This window comes from Pinus tabuliformis, chromosome 6 (assembly GCF_031772625.1).
Source record: "Pinus tabuliformis cultivar Carrire ecotype Pingquan chromosome 6, CPIR1, whole genome shotgun sequence".
NCBI lineage: Eukaryota > Viridiplantae > Streptophyta > Pinopsida > Pinales > Pinaceae > Pinus > Pinus tabuliformis.
In genome coordinates this window covers 792,689,274-792,708,583 of record NC_142292.1, presented here as the reverse complement: position 1 = coordinate 792,708,583, position 19,310 = coordinate 792,689,274, and the positions used below count along the sequence as shown (strand labels likewise).

Sequence of the window (19,310 nt, the reverse complement as noted above, 5' to 3'; positions counted from 1 at the left end):
CGAGCAATGGTTTGGATCGACTTCACTCTAGTAAATCTCAGTTTCATCCACACAGCTATCAATCCCTCTCATACTAAGCCCGGGGTGTTTTGCTTCAAGCCATAGAGGGCTTTCTTCCACTTGCACACATGAGATTCCTGATCATGAATCTCAAACCCCTCAGGTTGTTCCAAACCTGTGGACCTGCTACATGAGGGGAATGGTCCCCTTGTAGATTTTCCTTCGGTACATCTCAGACATGTACCTTCATGCTCTTCTTGAATTCAAGCATCCCTGTCACCATCTGACTCACATCGGGTATGAACCCATAATAGACCTCCGATGTTATAGATGAGATGTGTCAATTGACATGGTCCCAATGGACCATACTGCAACTTGATACAAATTGCCAACCCAGAACCCATGACTAAAAGCATCTTTGAAAATTCTATTTTCAAACACGTACCTTTTCATCGATGAATGTCGCCCTGAACCTTTGACACCAGGCTCTTGCAATCAGGTACATAAAAGAGATTTTGTAAATGAATCGAGTTACCCTCATTCAATTGAGGGGTAAACATTTCCTACCCCCTTTCCGGGATAAGTGGCACCCATGATTGTTTCCATCTCTTACCAAATTCGAGAGAGCACCCTTCTATCCAATGGAGTGCCTTGAAGCACTACAATCAATAAGCCAGATTCCTAGAGAATCTGAAGGAGAGGGCCAATACAAGATAACACTTCTTTATCTTCTTAGAAACAACATTTGATTCTTCATACCTAGGGTTCCTTGCTTTCTCTGAAGAGTCGGTCGTTTCCTTGATGGCCTGCATTACCTGTCATTCCTCCGATCATTGAAGATGTCCCTGAATGATTGTTATCATCATCAAGTGATGTGTCCATACCTCGGACACTCCTTCGCATAATGGCTGAACTTATTGCAAACAAGGCATCTGCCTTTCCTTTCACCCTGAGATCCGAACTTCCCATTGAAGTGATCTGTAGGTAAGCCATAGGAAGCTTCCGCTGCGCCATTTTGATAATGTTCTCTGCTTTGACTTCACCCTTGGCGAATTTGAAGAGTGATGAGGAACCCATTGATCCTTTTGTCCTTTCCCAACTGTCTTCGGTGATTGCTCTTTCACTCTTGCTTGGGCATTATCTTCACCTCAACTCTAATACCATGTTAATTTTAGGTATGTTCTATGCTTAGAGCAATTTATTTCAATTTTCACAGTTAGCTCAATATCTTTTCCAAATTAGCAATCACATCAGCATTAAAGTAAACTGCAGATAGAACATAAATGTAAATCGCAGAGACAAACCAAGACAAGAGGACACAAGATGTGGCGCTAGCTAGGGACAAACCCCAACGTGGGGAAACCTTGATCAATTCTTCTTATATGTTCTTCAATAGTCCAGCAAACAGAGAGAGAGATAGTACATTTACAACAAAAGTCAACACTTTGACTTATCTTAGATAAGAGCATAGATCATCTCTAAGAAGATGATAAATGAGATCAGTTGAAGACATGCTACTTCAACTGATTCTCCAAGGTGACTCCTTCACCTATCATCGTGTTGCATCTCATCATCATGTTGCACCTCACCGTGCTGCACCATGTTGCACCCATCATCACAATGCTGCACCTCATGACTAATGCACCTAATGTTGCATTGTTGTCCCATGTGCCATGGTTGAACCATGTTGTCCATGCTTGTTGTCTCATTGTTTGCTTCTTGTACCTTGCATGCTTGTTGTACCTTGCTTGTTGTCCCGTGCATGCTTGTTATACCTTGCATGCTTGTTGTCCCTTACATGCTTGTTGTCCCTCATACTGCACTTTATTGCAGCGTTCATCATCACTGTGCTGCACCCTTTTTACAATGTTGTCACACCTTATTATATCATGTTGTTGCACTTACATCAGTTCACTGTTAGGGGATTCTTTGATTGCCACATTGTTGGATTGGTAAGGGTATTCTAACAGTTGTCTGGATAGCCTTCACAACATCTGTCCCAAGGCTATGATCACCCTTATCCAGCATTCCTAAACCACACGTTGGCTTGTTATACCACAGCAGTCAAAACTAGCCCTTACGCCCTCCTTGTTATCCTTAACGTAGACCTATAGGTGTATAAGGGACTGCGGCTTGCTACAGTTGCAGTTGTAGCCCTTTCGAAGGGTTCTATCCCCACGAAACAGTTCCTCATGCCTTCGGCCCTCAAGAGCAGTCTGCAGCATCCAAGACAGCCTCTAGGCCTCCACCAAAGTGACCCAAAAACGAGCTACTGCTCCAGTAATTAACTCGGCCTCCATTGAGGAACTCGGGCCTCCTCCACGCTGTCTAAGATCCTTCCTCTCTTGCTGCGGTTAGAGCTTTCATTCTTCCATAGACTGCATTAAGGTTCTAGGGCATCCATCTAGGGCAGAGAACATTTTCTAATTTGCGTTGAGGGCTTACATTGTTGCCCTTCTTGACTGCATACCTCTTCTTAGGTTATGTTAGGGCTTCTCAAAAGGGCAGCGTTAGGGCTTCTCCATAGGGCAGCGTTAACTCTTCTCCATAGGGCAGCGTTAGGGCTTCTCCATAGGGCAGTGTTAGCTCTTCTCCATAGGGCAGCATTAGGGCTGCTCCATAGGGCAATGTTTAGATCTCTCCTCCATAACTGCGTTGAGAGCTAGATCACCCTCCTTAGGACTGCGTTAGGGCTACTTCCTCCTAGATTTCTCTCACACTAAAACCCAAGACAAGTGGAGAGAAATCGAGAAAGAAGTTGTGTGTAAAATGACTCTCAAGTCAGCTCCTTTTACACTAAAATGTTGAGCACATGAGGGGTTTATTTGGTTGTTGGTCGACCTTGACGAATCGTCTTATAACACAAATAAATTCATAACTCCGTGAATACTAATCGGAATCAGATGATCTTTGGATCAATCCTACACCTCTCGATGAGAGGGATCCAAGGAAAATATCAACTGCCATAAATAAGATGACCAACATGGAGTTTGGGCCTAGTTGCCAATTTTAACAAAGAGTCTCAAAGAAAACTAGTGAAGGAAGAGAATTTTTTACTGGGTTTTCCCCTCGAGAGGGATTTTGCCCTAGCATAGTGCCTACATCTTGTGTCTTGTGTTTTTGTGATCTTCATACACACATAATATGGTAATTGTTTGATGAAATATAAGATAATAAAGAAGTAAAAGAAACCAACATAACTAACAAGTAATTATCAAGAAAGAGGAATCAAACCCTAATCTACTTGCATTGATTTCTCAACATGGTATCAGAGCTAAGGTCAAAAACATTGAAGCTCACTTCGTTGGCTTGAAGGAAAATGATTACTCCCTCCATGATAAGAATGGGATTCAATACTACAAGTATCAAAAGGACCTTACACTACTTATTCAACAAGGTCAAAAGTCAAGGGTTCTTGGCTACACTTACAGGTTAACCTAATGATGATAATGCATGGATTATTGACAGTGAAGCATCTAGGGAAGAGTAAACAACTTCACACTCTATCAAAGGAATCATCTTCTTATACAGTGGAATTGGGAGACAACAAAAGTTATGCTATTAGAGGTCTGGGATCAACATCATTGAAGCCGCAGAATGGAGTTAAGGTGAAGAAGGAGGAAAAGACAGTTTAAGGATCTATTGAAATTAATCTAAGGAACCTCAAGAAGTTGATTAAAGAATCACATAAGGAGACCTTATAAGGAAAGAAGCTTACTATCTTCAAGGACAATAAAGGAAGAGAACAAATTGGAAGAATCATTCAATTACAATGCTTGGAAGAAGAGGATAGATCTCAGCCTCGAAAAGTCTTGGATCTAGTAAAAGGAAAAGTGAAGAAGTGTACAAACAAATCAAGAAAGAAGGGATAGGGATCAATCAAACTTTGCCAAAGAAGTTTCACCAAAGAAGAACATGATGGAAAGACCCGAAGTCAAAGACATATTTGCTAGGAACTCTTAGGGACTCTATCCCTTGCATCCCTCAAGCTTGAAAGAAGCCCTTACCAACTTCCAAAGATAAGTATCTTGCTCCTTGTATTGTCTTTTATATTTGATTTCCCTTACTTATCTAAGTTTGTTTATATTAAATACTAATCACATCTAGTCATATTTTTGTTTAGAAAAGACTTGTTGAATACTCAAGGAACATGGAAGAAGGCTTCACAAGACAAAGGTTTGTTAAGAAACAAGAGGTATGTTTTGAATTACAAGTTTTTCTCTCTCCATATTCATTCTTGATAATCTATTACTAACATCTTTTTGTCTAACTTCCCTGAATCTTAAAGATTCTTGATTGGGTGATTCATCATTAGATAAATCTACCCTCTTCATATCTTTGATTACTCTTGTGGAACCCTAAAAAAGTTCATTGTGAAAACCCTAACTTAAGGGTATGTCGATGATCATGTGTGAAACCCTAACCTACTTAGGGTTATTGTTGAAATAAAATGTCTGATGATTTGATGAATTCTAACGTAACTGACTGATGCTTTGATGATGTTTTGTTTGGGGTTTTGGTATGGTTATGGAAACCCTAACTTGTTAGGGTTGAATGGTGATGTCTGAAATTCTGAACCTTTGAAGCATTGATAATTTAGGCTCTGTTATGTCTTGTATCGAAACCTTAGATCATTAGGGTTTGGTAGAGTGTATAAGCAAGACCCTTATTATGTCTTAGAAATGAAATCCCTGGCATGTGTGTGTTTGTCCGATCAAACCCTAGTCTAACCTAGTATGTTATGTGTCTGACTCTTATTGATATTTGTGGAGTCGGGTTTGACTAACACATGTTATGATATGCTTGTGCATGATGATGGAATCCTACATGTATGAGTTGACCTAATTGTTGATGGTCATGAGTCCTAGGGTTTGGAACTAAGCCCTAGTCGAAGTTTGATTCTCTAGGATGATAGTATTTGTAAATTCTAGGGTTTTGTAGCTAAACCTTAGTAGAAGTCCAAATCTCTAATATATAATGACTATGTGATAATTTCAGATTTGTATAAGATTGTTGAAATATGAGTTCTAGTTATGACTGATGTTTGATTGAAAAAATCTAGGGTTTGCAACAAACCCTAGTGGAAGCTAGTCATGTTGTTAACCGCGTTGTGATTGGTTTTGATTGCTAAATTTCATGTATGAAATCTAGGGTTTGTATGAAATTCTGAAAGTTGTTAGATACTTTGTAGATCTATATTTGTTTGAATTGTTTCTAGGGTTTGTTATATGTTGTAGTAGGGTATGTCATACCTTTGGAAGAAATATTGAAACCCTAGATGTAATTAAAGTTGTTATGATAAAGTAGTCTATGGTTTATGATAAAGTCCCTAGCAAGATGTTGAAGAGTATGTGTCTCTTGCTTGTGAGTTTGGGCATCTGATATATATAAAGTTGAATGCTTCCATGATTTTGATATGGTTAACTTCATGCTTCCACAAGTTTGGTTGTACTTGCTATCTAAGTTGTGTAGGTACGTGATCTTCAAGATAATGAAGATGTTCGTAAAGAAAAGTTGATCTGATAAGCATGATGTGAATGGTGATGGTAATGATAACTCTGATGAGAAGGATGGAAGCCACGAAAGATTCTTCAATGTCATAAAGAAGAAGTATAACTCACTAAGTTAAGATGAAACCTAGATGAAATCTCACTAGGTTAAGAGGGAGCTTGAATGAAAGAAATCTCCCTAGATTGAGAAGGAGCATGGATGAAAGAAATCTCCTTATAATAAGAGGATGGTTGAGAATATTCCATGCACGGGAATGATTAGATCCTCTCTGATTAAGAGGGAGTGGCAGATATGGTTCTCTACTTCATGTGTCATGCACTAGACCAGGACTAACAACCGTAAGTTTTAGTGAAGGCCATGAGTGAGAGAAGAAAATTGGAGGATGTATTCTGAAAGGCTGCTAAGATAAGAAAAGTCAAATCGATTTATGAAATATGTTGCTGCATCAGAAGTAGGAAAAGAAGTTGCATGGTTGAGGAATCTTCTGTCAAGATTCATTGGGAAAACTCCAAGTCCTACTACAGAAAGTTGAGAAGCAACATCAAGTTGTCTAAAAGACCTCGGAGGTTTGTATTTGATTATGTACATTTGAAAGTGTATTACTGATTGGGGTTGTGTTTGTACAGGTAAATCTCTCGAAGTTTTGATAGCATGTTGGTTACCAATCAATTTGATCGAGAGAGATTTGTTGAGGCTTTGCAAGTGAAGCATTGCCCGGGAGGACATCTGGCCGGCACTTTGTGTTGATGTCTAGGTCCCAAAGTAGGGAGAGTGGCGTTGGTCATAGAGCTGCGACCCCGGATACGCACCTAGGTCCCTAGGTTGGTGGTTAGCAAGTAAGCCTGATGGTACCTAGAGAGGCTGAAAGCTTGAATCCACCTTAGTCCCACTTGGATAGATTGCCCTGGTCAGGAATCTAGTCTGTGGCATTACAGTGCCTAAACTGTTGAGAGACCAATGGATAGATTGCCCTGGTCAGGAATCTAGTCCATGGCATTACGGTGCCTAAACTCTTCATTGTTCATATAGTTTGAGATCTTCCATTATATTTGTATATTATGAATACCTCCCTAGTTAAAAGGGAGTGTTGAAGAATGTAACTAGGTTCAGTCTTCATTAATGTATTTGACTCATCATGTAATGTACTTGTCAAAAGAATAAAGAAAAGAATTTTTATTATTATTATTATGACTTTATTAAAGCATGGGTTTCATGCTTGGGTCATCATGCTTTAGGTCAAAGTCCCCATTGAGAACTTCTAGGACTTATTCTAAGTTAATAAAGTCATTGTACAATTAAAGAGACCCTTCTTGGGCTTTGGAATCGTGCAAAAAGATTTATTATTGAGTAAAATATGATTTACGTAACCTCCACATCAAGTCGGCCTAATGGAGATCAAGTCGGCCTAAAGGGCACCTATTCGACCTCACCTGGAGCCTATAAAAGGAAGGAGATCTCATCTCAAGCAAGTTCAATATCTCTAGTGAAGCTGGAAAAAGTGCGAGGCAGGTCAAGGAAGTCAAAAGAAGTGTGAGTTGGATCAAGTTCAAAGAAAAAAGGAAAATTGAAGTTTTGGTGGTACTCTCTCTCTCTTTCGTTTCCTAGTTTGGGAGATCAAAGTCTTTCAAGTGTTGTTGTTGCCAGTTGCTACCTAATGTCATAAGTTGTTGCATAGTCAAAGTTTTTGGGGTGGAAGTGTCCCTGCAAAAGGGTCAAAGATCTGGAAGGGCTAACTTGGTGTTGATGGAAGGTTTGGTCTATGTATAGGTTGAAGAGTCTCAAAGGAAACTATTGAGGAAGAGAATTTTTTACTAGGTTTTCCCCTCGAGAGGGGTTTTGCCTGGCATAGTGCCTACATCTTGTGTCTTGTGTTTTTGTGATCTTCATACACACATAATATGGTAATTGCTTGATGAAAGATAAGATAATAAAGAAGTAAAAGAAGCCAACATAACTCACAAGTAATTATCAAGAAAGAGGAATCAAACCCTAATCTACTTGCATTGATTTCTCAACACATACAAATTCAAAAACTGATCTAATTTAAAGAATTCCAAAAGTGTCATAAAAAATAGTACAATATTGCTGACAATGCAATGCATTAAAACTTTTATCTAAGAAAAGAAAACTTCTTGTGACACTTCACATGAAATGAAATAAAAAGATGTAAAGTAATATTTTAAAATAGTCTAGTCAAAATATTTCAAGTCCAGGCCCAAACCAATCATTCTTCCCTTCTAAAAATCTGATGAACTATAAAAATGTTAGCTTTTGTCCACTTAAAGATTTATAGGTCAGGTTGTCTTAAAACCCCAAAGTGCCATCACTTAAGTAAGATGTGCCTAATTAGATGATGAGATACTATGGTATAACTCACACTATTTAAAAATAGAAACAAATGAATATAGTCACCTAAGTGACTAGTACTCACTGCTTCACGTGAAATGAAATAAAAAGCACGTAGTCTAACGAGGCAGACGAGTTGCCCGGAAAGTTATAGAAATTCTGGTTATATTTAGAGAAAATCTGGCTAGGATTTTTGTAAATCCAAGTTATAGTTGTTAAACTTCAAAATTTTAAGTGTTCTAGACGTTTTTGATGGTGCTGAATCCATTTCCACCATCAAAAACACGATTCAAACACTGTATCTACAAGATTTTTTTGCCCGGACTCCGGCCACTTTTGGCCGTCCAGGCAATTCCTCCGCCTCGTTAGATGACTCCAGTAAAAAAGATGTAAAGTAATACTATAAGATAGTTCAGTCAAAGTATTTCCAGTCTGGGACCTAACTAATCAATCTCCCTTTCTAGAAATCTAATAAAATTATACAAAGATTGAGTTGAATTTGTCTACTTAAAAATTTATAGTTGTGCCTTAAACCCAAATTGTCATTCCTTTAACTAACATGTGCCTTGTTAGCTGATAAGATACTATGGTATAATTAACACGGGAGTGAAAAATGCAAAAGATGAATATGGTCACTAAAGAGAGTCTGAATTCCAGTTGCAAAAAATGCGGAGTATCTAATTAACCCTGTTAATAAAAACAACTATCTAAATAAACATTTATTGTCTATGTTTAAATATCAAAGAGGTGTCTCATTAACCCTGTTAAGATAAGATATCTAACTGATCAAGATGAGTATAGTCCCTAAAGAGAGTATGAACGCCAGTAGCCAAAAATGCGCAGGAGTATCTAATTAACCCTGTTCAGAAAAACAACTGTCTAATTAATTCTTTAGACATTTATTGTCTATGTTTAAATATCGAAGAGGTGTATTTATACATTGATTGCCTATGTATAAATAAGGATAGAAATATTTAATTCGAACATGCGTCGTCCTGTGCCACATGAGTTGTTGAAAACCGCTATGTTGGACCTAAATCTAATTGATAGTATTTATTAGTGTGCGAAACAAAACAAATGTAGCATTGAAAGAAACTTATACACATGTTCTGTCAACTCCTGTTCAAACCCAGGAGAAAGAAGAGGCAGACTACCTACCTTTTTCAGTGCCCTCAGAAGACTCGTAGTGAAAACCGCTAAGACATCAACCCTTGGAGTATAGTTTTCACCATCATCGAACAAGGCGATGTCACTGCTTCGGCAAACGAAATCACTGAAGGGAAACAAAGATTTATGCACCCTGTACCTTCAGTCCTCCCCAACCCTTCTATGTAACTTACTATGAAATGAAGAGGAGTGAAACTTATTTACCTGGAAGCTGACTGAGCGATGAATCCAGGATCGTTAGCTTGGTTCTCAGAGCTTTGATAGCATACCATACCAGCAGCTGCAAATATGTGCTTCTGGGGTTCCAAATATTGGAAAAACTCAATGTGTGCCTGTGGGGTTTCAAATATTGGAAAAACTCAAAAAAATGGAACAAATGCAAAATTAATCCAGAAACCCTTCTATGTAACTTACTATGAAATGAAGCAGAGTGAAACTTATTTACCTGGAGGCTGACTGAGCGATGAATCCAGGATCGTTAGCTTGGTTCTCAGAGGTTTGATAGCATACCATACCAGCAGCTGCAAATATGTGCTTCTGGGGTTCCAAATATTGGAAAAACTCAATGTGTGCCTGTGGGGTTTTAAATATTGGAAAAACTCAAAAAAAATGGAACAAATGCAAAAACAATCCAGAAACCTCATCCCATGCCATCCCGGAGAAACATTTAGAAAACAAGATCGGTAGAAGCAAAGATAAAGAGAAAATTTAAAATTGAAGAGCAGAAACGCACATGAATTAAATAGAAACACATCGTAACAGGAAAAACAAAATATGAGGTCCAGAGAAGAAAAAGGAAAGGAAAACTGTTTTGAAAAATGAAATTGAATACCTTCAAATCCAAAAGAGCATGAGTGCGATATGAATTCCGACAACCATCTCGGCTGTCACGGGATTCAGAAATGTAGAATGTAGGCTGTAGAAGGGTTTTAATAGAGGGGCGAGGAAGCAAAAGCATAAGCCGGTATCCACTTGTCCAACGGCTACATACAAAAGCAAAAAGCCTGCCCCACAACGCCTTCCTTCCTGGTTTCTGCTGTAACAAACAGAGAGAGGCAGAGAGTAGAGTGAAAGTAGTAGTGATGTTAACGGTGTTAACAAATATCGTTTGCCATCCGGGCCCCTCCAGTCAGTTTGCCGTCCCTGTGTTTTTAATTGGTCTCCACCCCTTGATGTCGGCCGAGAGTCAAGCTCTGTCGTACTCACCTATCCATGACACAAGTTAATTTACTAAGTTAATCCTGTTAATATACTAACTTGAGAAACTTCCCTTCTGTTTTGTTGAGCCTTCTTGCATTTGTGCTTTTTATGTACGACTCTTTGAAAGTCAGATGATATACATGAATCAATACTTACGGATAAATTTGGGCTCCACTCAATCGAAACGCTGAAAACTTACGTCCTTGATTCATTGACTGGTTACATTGCACACTTACATCCTTGATTCACCATTTTAAATTTATAATCTATTTTAAGGCTTTCTGTGTTACTATTATTTAGTTGGGTGCTTCGAACTCTTAGAAAAGATCAAGAAACAACCAAATTCGTCTTCAAAAGCACTCTATTGCGATTGTCGCTTCTGAAGTGATCAGAGACGATAAGCTGGGATTTTGTTATTCCCGTTTATGAGACGATTAAAATCGTGACAGTGTTCAATGTGGAGATGAAAAATGTGCCAGATATTCATGAGTATATATATGTGTGTCTTTTCTTTGATGAGTGTATTGTCTTGGGTTTGTAGGCATGTTGGAATACCTTTTTTGCATTACACATGTCTACTTCTTATGGGTAGACGCTCCTGTTAATTTGCAAGTTTTGTAGTTTTACTATTGTAGTGTTATCCCAGTTGCAAGTGATGTGTGTATTTTACTTTCCATGTTGTCATCAAAGCGTTGTGTTTTCCCATAGTATTTGTTGTACATGTGTCTCAAATAGAATTTTAGGTTTCAAATGTCGCCTTGTTGTATTTTGGGCCACAGGATGTGTGTGCGCTCTTTGCTTTCCTATTAGTTTGGTAGTGTCGAGCATTGCAACTACTTATCCCTTTTGGAAGAAAAGGATTGTCATCTCGATTGTGACAAATCCTTAGATTTACACAACTAAGCACTTCCCCTCACACAACTTACCCATAAATTTAGTATGTGACTCATCTCATCATCCAATCTAGGTATGCAGTCGGTTATGTCATGCTCAAAATGCACGAAACTATATGTTGGGATTCCAATTTTAAACATGATAGAAACTTTCAATTATCCTCCCCATATTTGTTCTCTGCAAGCCGAACCAGGGCAAATCTTTAGGTAAATGTTGCTTATAATTCTACATCAAGGTTATCGCTATATATAAAATTATTTTTGCAAACATATAATTTGTGTTGATTTACATTTTGGTAGGTCGATAAAAAAATTGTGAACATGGTTGTCCATAACTTGCAGGAGACTATTTGGTTTGTGAAAAATGAAGGTGAACACGATCATAATCAATAAATTTTCAGTGCAAAATGTTTGTGAACTATATATAGTTTTGTTGAACTTGTAAAATGTTTGCAAGTTATGTGGTTTTATTATCGCACTACAATTTATTGCCCATGGACATGTAGCTCTCACGTTACTAGAAGTTCCCATTTGTCTCATAGTTCAACTCGTGGTGACATGGGTTGCACACAGTATTTCATCACATATTGCAAATGCAAATGGCACCACATTTAAAAAAACAAAACAATGTCAACTGGGTCTTAGTTTAACAATTAAACAACTTATCATGAATTTTGAACCATCAATGACATGAAATATTACAATAAGATCTAAAACACATTAGAGTCCAGAACTTAATTGCTTCTCAAATAACTTCCTCAACCCATGGTTGTTCATTTATGTATCCTAGCCTTCTAGACTCAAAATTTGTGTTCAACATATGTAGGCTTTTCTCCTGTACATATTCAGCAACATGTACATGTTTGTTCACGACAACCTACCTATTCAAAGGAAGTCATTTGTCAAGTATATTTGCCAAAAGAACTTTGGAGTCTTTGAATCTGTCTCTTTTCTTTTGCTTCTTCTTGACCTATCTTCTCAGTTTGGGATTCTCCTGAACCCCTTTGTAACTTTTCTCTAAGGAGTTGCCTCTTTTAGGTACTCATCTTGCTTTTACTATTTATGTATTCTAGTCCAATTGACCGACTTTGGTCATAGATGGGAAAAAAATGTTTTTTGCTTCCAACATCTAAGTTGAAGAAGACATCTAGGCTTGGCAGCTAAGTTACTATCTTGAATATTGTGTATGGGTTGAGGATTGGGCTTTGTATTACATGCTATCTAGTTTGTATCGACGTTTTGAAAAGGACAGACACACATGGGCTTGCTTGCAACACACTTTTGACCCTGTGGTCATGGCCTATATTTGTAGTTTATCTTAGTTGAAAAGGAAATGTAGATTTAGTCCAAATATGTATCGTTATGTTCCTTGTGCATATGGAAATTATCAACAACAGGTAAATTAGTCTGGAGCATTTCCACTTGGCAAAAGGGAAGCTATAGGTGTCCTTTATTCACTGTGCAAACTACAATGGAGTTTATCTTTGTAAGCTAGTGTATGTCTTTGTTTTGGTAGTTCAAAACTCTTACAATATCTACTACTAGTGACTAGGAGTAGTAACAACCACAATAATACAATAGAAGTTGTTCAATATTTTATTTTACTTATATATTAAAAATTGTTAAATTGTGTAACTAGGGCCAAATTCCACTTTGGACAACTCATTTGATGGAGATAGTTATTTCATTGAATGCCTCTTTTCGAGAGGACCAAAATTGACATAAGGATCACTCAAACTAGACAAGGAGAAATATGTTTTTGAAGTGAAGCCCACACATATTAAAATTGTCAAGATTGGCCTCACCATCATGTAGGTTCATGAAGCCTAACAATCATGTCTTTTGAGCCACATCAACTCATATAAATAAGTGTGACCTCAAACCTCATTTGACACATTTAAGTGCATCATTACATAGCAAATTCTCATTTGAAGTTGGTCGCACCCCTAGGAGACCAAGCAAGGAGGACGAAGAGCATGTTTCTATTTGTTTGAGCCACAAATCAGGGCATATCCTAGCGAAGGTAGAAGAGGGCAGTTAGAGCACTTCTGGGTGACTGTTTGGGGGTCGAAATGTTCAGATGCAAGGACCGAGTTTGATGGAGTAATTTTGGGTCATCTTGTAGAAGGTTTGGGTGGCAGCTTCTTTGTTTAAGCGGGCTACAAGCTCCTTGTAGCACTACATAGGGGTCGAGCTCAATGTAGACAACCACAAGAGGGTCATGACCTCTATCTTGGAGGGTAGAAGAGTCAGACTTGTGCTAGAGAGGGAGCCGCAATTGTTGGTGCTTAACAGTGGAGCCCTAACCAGGCAACAAGCTAATGAGCTTTTCGAGAGTAATTACACAATGAATATATAAATGTTAATTTCTTTTAAAAGAGATTAATGTCGTAATCATTTCATGTCTTCTGTCATGAACATTATGGACATGTAAATGCTTCGTATGTCGTGGCCATGCACGTATATTCTAGTCATTCTCTGCAAAAATAATATATTTTAAACTCCAATGAAAATCCATGCTTTCTATATAGTGGAACAAAAAATGAATAAATTGATTTATCATTAAGAAAGTGACTAACATAATTTGACGATTGAAATCATATGCTTAATTTAACTTGACTAAAGAGAAACTTTGCTACATATTGAGCATTAGTATTGGAGCATGTACTTTGACTTCTAAAAAAATCATTTAGATGAAAATAAGTTTGAAAATTAAATATTCCAAACTCTATTATAATAATGAGATAAAAAAAGTACTTATTCTATGAAATTGGCTCATTTATTAGCCTTCATTGTAAGAAGGGAAAATGCAAGTGTTGGAACATGAACATATTTAAAAATCAAAGGTGGTGAAGAAGTTGATTTTTAAGAAGGTGAAGGAGTTGGGGCTTAAGAATATGCATCATTTTGGTAAGGCTTTGGTAGGTAGATGCATATGGAGGCTCATATCAAATAAGGGTATGTGAAGCCAAGTTATCCTCTAAAAATACATTGAGCCTAATTCATTAGAAGACAATCCAAGAATACTCATATATAATTTGTTGATATGTTGGAATGCCATTGTCCAAGCCTTCCCTCTTGTGCAGAATTGGCTACTGTGGGAAGTTGGTAATGGAGAAAGAGTAATGGGTAGGAGCTAATCCTTCCTAGGTTTGGAAGTGGAGAAGATTATAAAGTCCTTGAAAACAACTATAGCTTAGAAAGAAAACTTCCTAGATTTGGATGGTATTGAAGGAGCGGTATGAGAGGCTTATACAAGAAAATTTAAAATAAGTCATGTTAGAATTAAGAACATGGAGGATGATTTGGTCTCGTCAAATAATCGAGCCTTGAGTCAAATAATATAGGAGGGACTATGTTTTTGAACAATTTTAATGCACATTTTTGAGATACATGTATGATTATAGAAGACTCTTTTATGTGGTTGTGTTAGCTCTTAGAGTAAGGTAATGTTTAGCTAAGATATCCTTTATAGTCTTTTTGGATAAATTTATTTTAATTTCTTCAAATGGAATATATATAATTTTTTAAATATTACTTAAAAAAAACGAAATTGGAAACAGAGAAGCTACAGGTTAAAAAAACCCCATGTTAGGTTGTAGCTATTAATGAAAAATATTTTAGACTTTAATCTCTATATCCATGCACTAGTCCCACTAGCATGGGGATCCACCTCGTCCACGTTGCTCATGTTCTCCATATAACCGTGCAGGTGGATCGGTGTTGGGTCATCCACCTTCCATTTGTTCATATATTTCAAAACAAATAATCTAAGATTTAGATGTTGTTGACTATTTAACCTATTCGAATATCTAATAATCTAATATAAGAAAGCACATTTTTTTCATCATTTCATTACATGGAATACCAATCGATCACAAATATAGAAAAGCTTCATACCAGTCTATTTCTTAAAAATATATGTGATACAAAAGATTCATACATGTGTTGAGTTGTTGATCTGGATTTAAACAGGAATGCAACAAATTACAGACATAACCATATCTACGTAGATGCAGCAGAAATAATACTTCATTTCATTAATGTAAAATATTGAAATATGCCTAGTGACAGAAATGGAAATAAACTAGCTCGGGCAATGGTAGCTTATCCCTGAGAAGAGATGTGGCGGCTGCATGCCTCTGAACTGTGTTACAATGAGGCTCAAGGGCCTTTTTATTATTGAAGAATAAGAGCAAACCCTAAACAACCAAAACCCTAACCCAAGGAGATGTAACACCAAGAGTTTATGGGCCTCATTGGGGTTAGTTGGACAACCAACTTCCCGGGGTCGCGACTTGGTCATATTATATCTGTTTGACGCACATGATACCCTATTAGAAATATCTCTCTGAGGACTATTATGGAAAAGACGTTTTTAACAAAAATTCGTTGGCGGTAGAGTGCCAAAAAAACATCGTTTAGGGCCTCAAAACGGCTCTGGAAGTTTAGGACCTGAAAAAAACTGCTAAAAATAGTAAACTATGCTACAATTAAGGAAACTGAAAAACTGAAAGAAACAATGGTGGGGGCCCAAGTGGAATTGGCGGGTGGCCACCAATATCCACATGGATCATTCCTCCCCCCTTAGGAAACAATGCTCCCAATTACGTTGATTTCCTCCATGCGATGAGGAAACTTCTGTTGAACTTGGTCCTTGGTGAGCCACTTGCCCTGGTGAAGGAGTTGGCCTGCTTTGACAACTCGATAGAGTTGGATGTTTTACCGGTGAGTGTGCTTGATCTGCGTGTCCATGATCCGATCAGTTGCAGCTTGTTCCATGCAATCTGGATTTAACTCTGTTGATGTGAGTTGTTCTACTATGTCGGATGTGTCTAGTAATGGTAGAAAGTATGGCCGAAGGCGGTCCACATTGAACATTAGGTGCATGCCAAGGAATGGGGGAACGCTGAGCTCAAATGCATTGTCTGCCACAGCCTTGGTAATGGTGTAAGGACCATATCATAGTGGTTTGAGTTTCTGGTAGGCTCTGGTAAGGCATTCCTTTTGCAAATTCAACCAGACTTTGTCGTCCACCTGAAACTTGTGTGGCACTCGATGTTTATCATGTCACTGCTTGCACTTGGAATTTGATTTCTCCAAAATGTCGTGGACCTATTGGCGGATATGTTGGATGTGCTCAATGAAGTTGTTTGCCTTATCAGTTTCGGACTGGACATGAGCCGAATCTGCCTAAGTAGCTGGAAATGGCATGGCCAATTCAATGGGACAAAGTGGCTAGAATCCCAAGCCCACCTGAAAAGGGTTAAAGCCAATCGAGCGATGGAGAGCTCTCATCCCATGTGCATGGATGCTTTAAGTTGTACATGAGTAGAATGTGTACAATCATCCTGTGGACGACCTCTGCCTGGCCATCAGTTTGGGGATGGAAGGCTGTGGACTTAGTGAGTTTGGTGTCCAGCATCAACTAGAGATTGGACCAAAATGTATTGATGAAACTGTTGTCCTTATCTGAGATGATTATGGGATCCCAAAGTGTACCCACACTTGTTCAAAGAAGAGTTTAGCAGTGGCTTCTGTTGTGATATTATTCCTGCAGGCCACCATAATGGCCATCTTCGAGAACTTGTCGACGAGCACAAAAACATAGTCGCTTCCATGCTTAGTATAAGGAAGGCCCGACATGTAATCCATGGAGATGGATTCCCAAGGTCGACTAGGGGTAGGGAGCGGAGTATAGAGGCCTTGCTTCTTGATGGTTGGTTTGGCAATGGCACAGGCAGAGCAGGATCTGATGTACTTCCTAACATCCCGTCGAAGGTTCAACCAATAGAAATACTTCTGCAGTACTGCCACCATTTTCTCGACCCCGAAATGCCTAGTAGCCCGACTATAGTGTGCTTTCCAAATCATCTTGGCACGCTCGCTTGAAGGAACACAAATGTGACCCATATGGCATAACAGGGCATCTTGGAGGTGAAAATCTGGAACATGCTGACCCTCCAAGGGTGTCTAGTATGTGTGTCCGAATTCTGGGTTGCTTTTGTAGAGAAGTGGCCAATCAGAAGTCTCGTGCCCACAAGAGTTAAGCACGGTGGTTAATGCCATGATTGGTGGTTGAGTGAGGCAATCTGCAACATTTTTGGTGCTACCCTTCTTATACTTGATATTCAAATGGAATTGTTGCAGGTATGTGGACATCTTCTGATGGTGATCATTCTGCAACTTCCCTTATTTTTGTATGAACTACAGGGGTCGATGGTCTATGTGGATGACCATTTCCTTCCCCCAAAATGTAATGCTTCCATTGTCAGGAGGCCTGCACAGTGGAATACATCTCTTTGTCATGAGTGGGATACTTACGGACTGTGTCTGAAAGTGTCTCAATGTGACATGCCACTAGATGCCCATGTTGAGTAAGGACTGCCCCAATAGCATAATCAGAGGCATCTGTCTCGATCTCAAATGGTTGTTGCAAGTCTGGTAATGCGAGCACTAGTTCTTGAGCAGAGATGATTTTTCAACTCCGTGAACGTCTTCTGTTGAGATTCAAACCAAAAGAATTTTTCTTTCGCTCCTCCCTTAGTGACTTGACTCAAGGGCCAAGTGATATGAGAAAATCCCAACACGAAACTACGGTATAAATTGGCAAGACCCAGAAAGCTGTGGATCTCTATCAGAGTGGTTGGAGATGGCCAATCCCGAATGACTTGTATCTTGGCTAGATCTGGGCACCCCTCGTTCATCAATAATGTATCCCAGATACTGAACTTGGGTCATGCCAAAAGTGCATTTCTCCAAATTGGCACATAACTTGTGTTTCCGCAGTGTTTGGAGAACCTATCAGATGTGGTGGAGGTGCTCTTCCCAACTCTAGTTGAAGATCAGGATGTCATCCAAGTATACCACTACAAATGAGTTGGTGAATGGCCGCAAGATGTCATCCATCTGCCTCATGAAGGTTGCAGGAGCATTTGGCAACCCGAAAGGCATAACCAACCATTCGAAAAGGCCCTCCTTGGCTTTGAAGGCAATCTTCCACACATCAGAGGGTTTGATTGGTACTTGGTGATATCCTGACTTCAAGTCAATCTTTCTGAAATATTTTCCCCCCCTTCAGTTGGTCCAGAAGGTCATCAATTCGTGGGATCAGGTACCTATTCTGAACAGTGATCTTTTTCAATGCCCAATAGTCCATACAGAGTCTCCCATCCTTCTTCTTTACCAACACGATCAGGCTCCCACATGGCGATGAACTCGGTCGGATGTGACCTTTCTGTAACAACTCCTGGATCTGCCTCTTGATTTCGTCGTTCTCTAGAACGGAGCGCTGATAGATTGGTCCATTGGGCAGCAGCGCACCTAGGGTCAAATCGATGGAGTGCTTGACCTGGCAGTGCAAAGGAACCCCTGTGGAGGAGGCGAAGATGTCCTCGTACTCCTCCAAGACCTTGTCCATCTATAGTTGTCGTGCAGAGGGGCCCTGTCTCGAGGTTGTGGCCACCGTCTTCTTCTTTCCTTGAGGGTGTATCATCAAGAAAACAAATTTCCCAGTTTTGGAAATGAGCTTACTGCATTGTTTTGCAGTAACCAAAGAGATGGCGGTAGGCGGTGCTACCTCTGGTATCATGTACAACTTATTTCCCAAAGTAACAATAACAGCACGAGGCCTTGATTCATACACAACATGTTGCTTCCACAAGTATGGTTGGCCTAATAATACATCACAAACATCAAGGGGAGCAACGTCACATAATACCTCATCCTTGAACGACTTAATGTTGTATGGAAGGCGACACTGTTCGCTCACGCGAAGATCCCGTCCTTGGTGAAACCACCCGATGGTGTACGGTTGGGGATGTGTTGTGGTTGATAAGCCTAGCCACTTCACGACCTCTTCCAAAATGAGGTTCTTTTGGCTCCCACTGTCGATAATGAATTGTAGCACGGAACCCTTTACCCACATCTAGGAGTGGAAGAGGCGCTCCTCCTCCTCTGGATCTTCGGGTTCCTCCTTCTAGATCTTCGTGGTGGCAATGGTGGTGTTGGGATCTGCATCAATAATCTTCTTCCCTTTGTCATTCCCCTTGTCGGGTTTTGACTCGGAGTCGGAACATGCATCTGATTCCGAAGCCTTTAGCTCAGCTACTAGTGACTGCTTGGCCCGACACTGACTTGTATTGTGAGTGGAGCTCTTATGGAACTCACACCACTTTCTCGTGTCCTTCTTCA

General features: G+C 39.3%; 2 protein-coding genes across 16 annotated transcripts in view; one reads left to right on the top strand and one right to left on the bottom strand.

Moving 5' to 3' along the window:
• LOC149261169 (uncharacterized) overlaps nt 1-19,310 on the top strand; it is a 184,457-nt gene that overhangs the window by 3,527 nt on the left and 161,620 nt on the right. The window lies entirely within an intron of this gene.
• Nucleotides 8,632-10,310, bottom strand: LOC149261170 (uncharacterized). 8 transcript variants are annotated; one of them, XM_089421753.1, is made up of 5 exons: nt 9,857-10,310; nt 9,470-9,561; nt 9,229-9,320; nt 9,016-9,130; nt 8,632-8,896 (listed from the first exon to the last, which is right to left on the bottom strand). In XM_089421753.1, exons 1-4 carry the CDS (start codon nt 9,980-9,982, stop codon nt 9,054-9,056), a joined length of 387 nt encoding a protein of 128 aa, XP_089277879.1. In that variant the 5' UTR covers nt 9,983-10,310; the 3' UTR covers nt 8,632-8,896; nt 9,016-9,053. The 8 variants fall into 8 exon arrangements, with proteins under 8 accessions (XP_089277879.1, XP_089277876.1, XP_089277875.1 ...); XM_089421750.1 differs by having other exon boundaries at nt 9,016-9,109; nt 9,470-9,597; nt 9,857-10,298; XM_089421749.1 differs by having other exon boundaries at nt 9,470-9,597; nt 9,857-10,289.

What these genes read in the sequence shown, in the direction of transcription:
- LOC149261170 (XM_089421730.1), bottom strand. Translation starts at nt 9,982, where the DNA reads ATGCTTTTGCTTCCTCGCCCCTCTATTAAAACCCTTCTACAGCCTACA. An exon ending in ATGCTCTTTTGGATTTGAAG is followed by an intron (nt 9,598 to 9,856) that starts GTATTCAATTTC and finishes AAAACCCCACAG; the next exon opens with GCACACATTGAGTTTTTCCA. An exon ending in ATCGCTCAGTCAGCCTCCAG is followed by an intron (nt 9,357 to 9,469) that starts GTAAATAAGTTT and finishes GAAACCCCACAG; the next exon opens with GCACACATTGAGTTTTTCCA.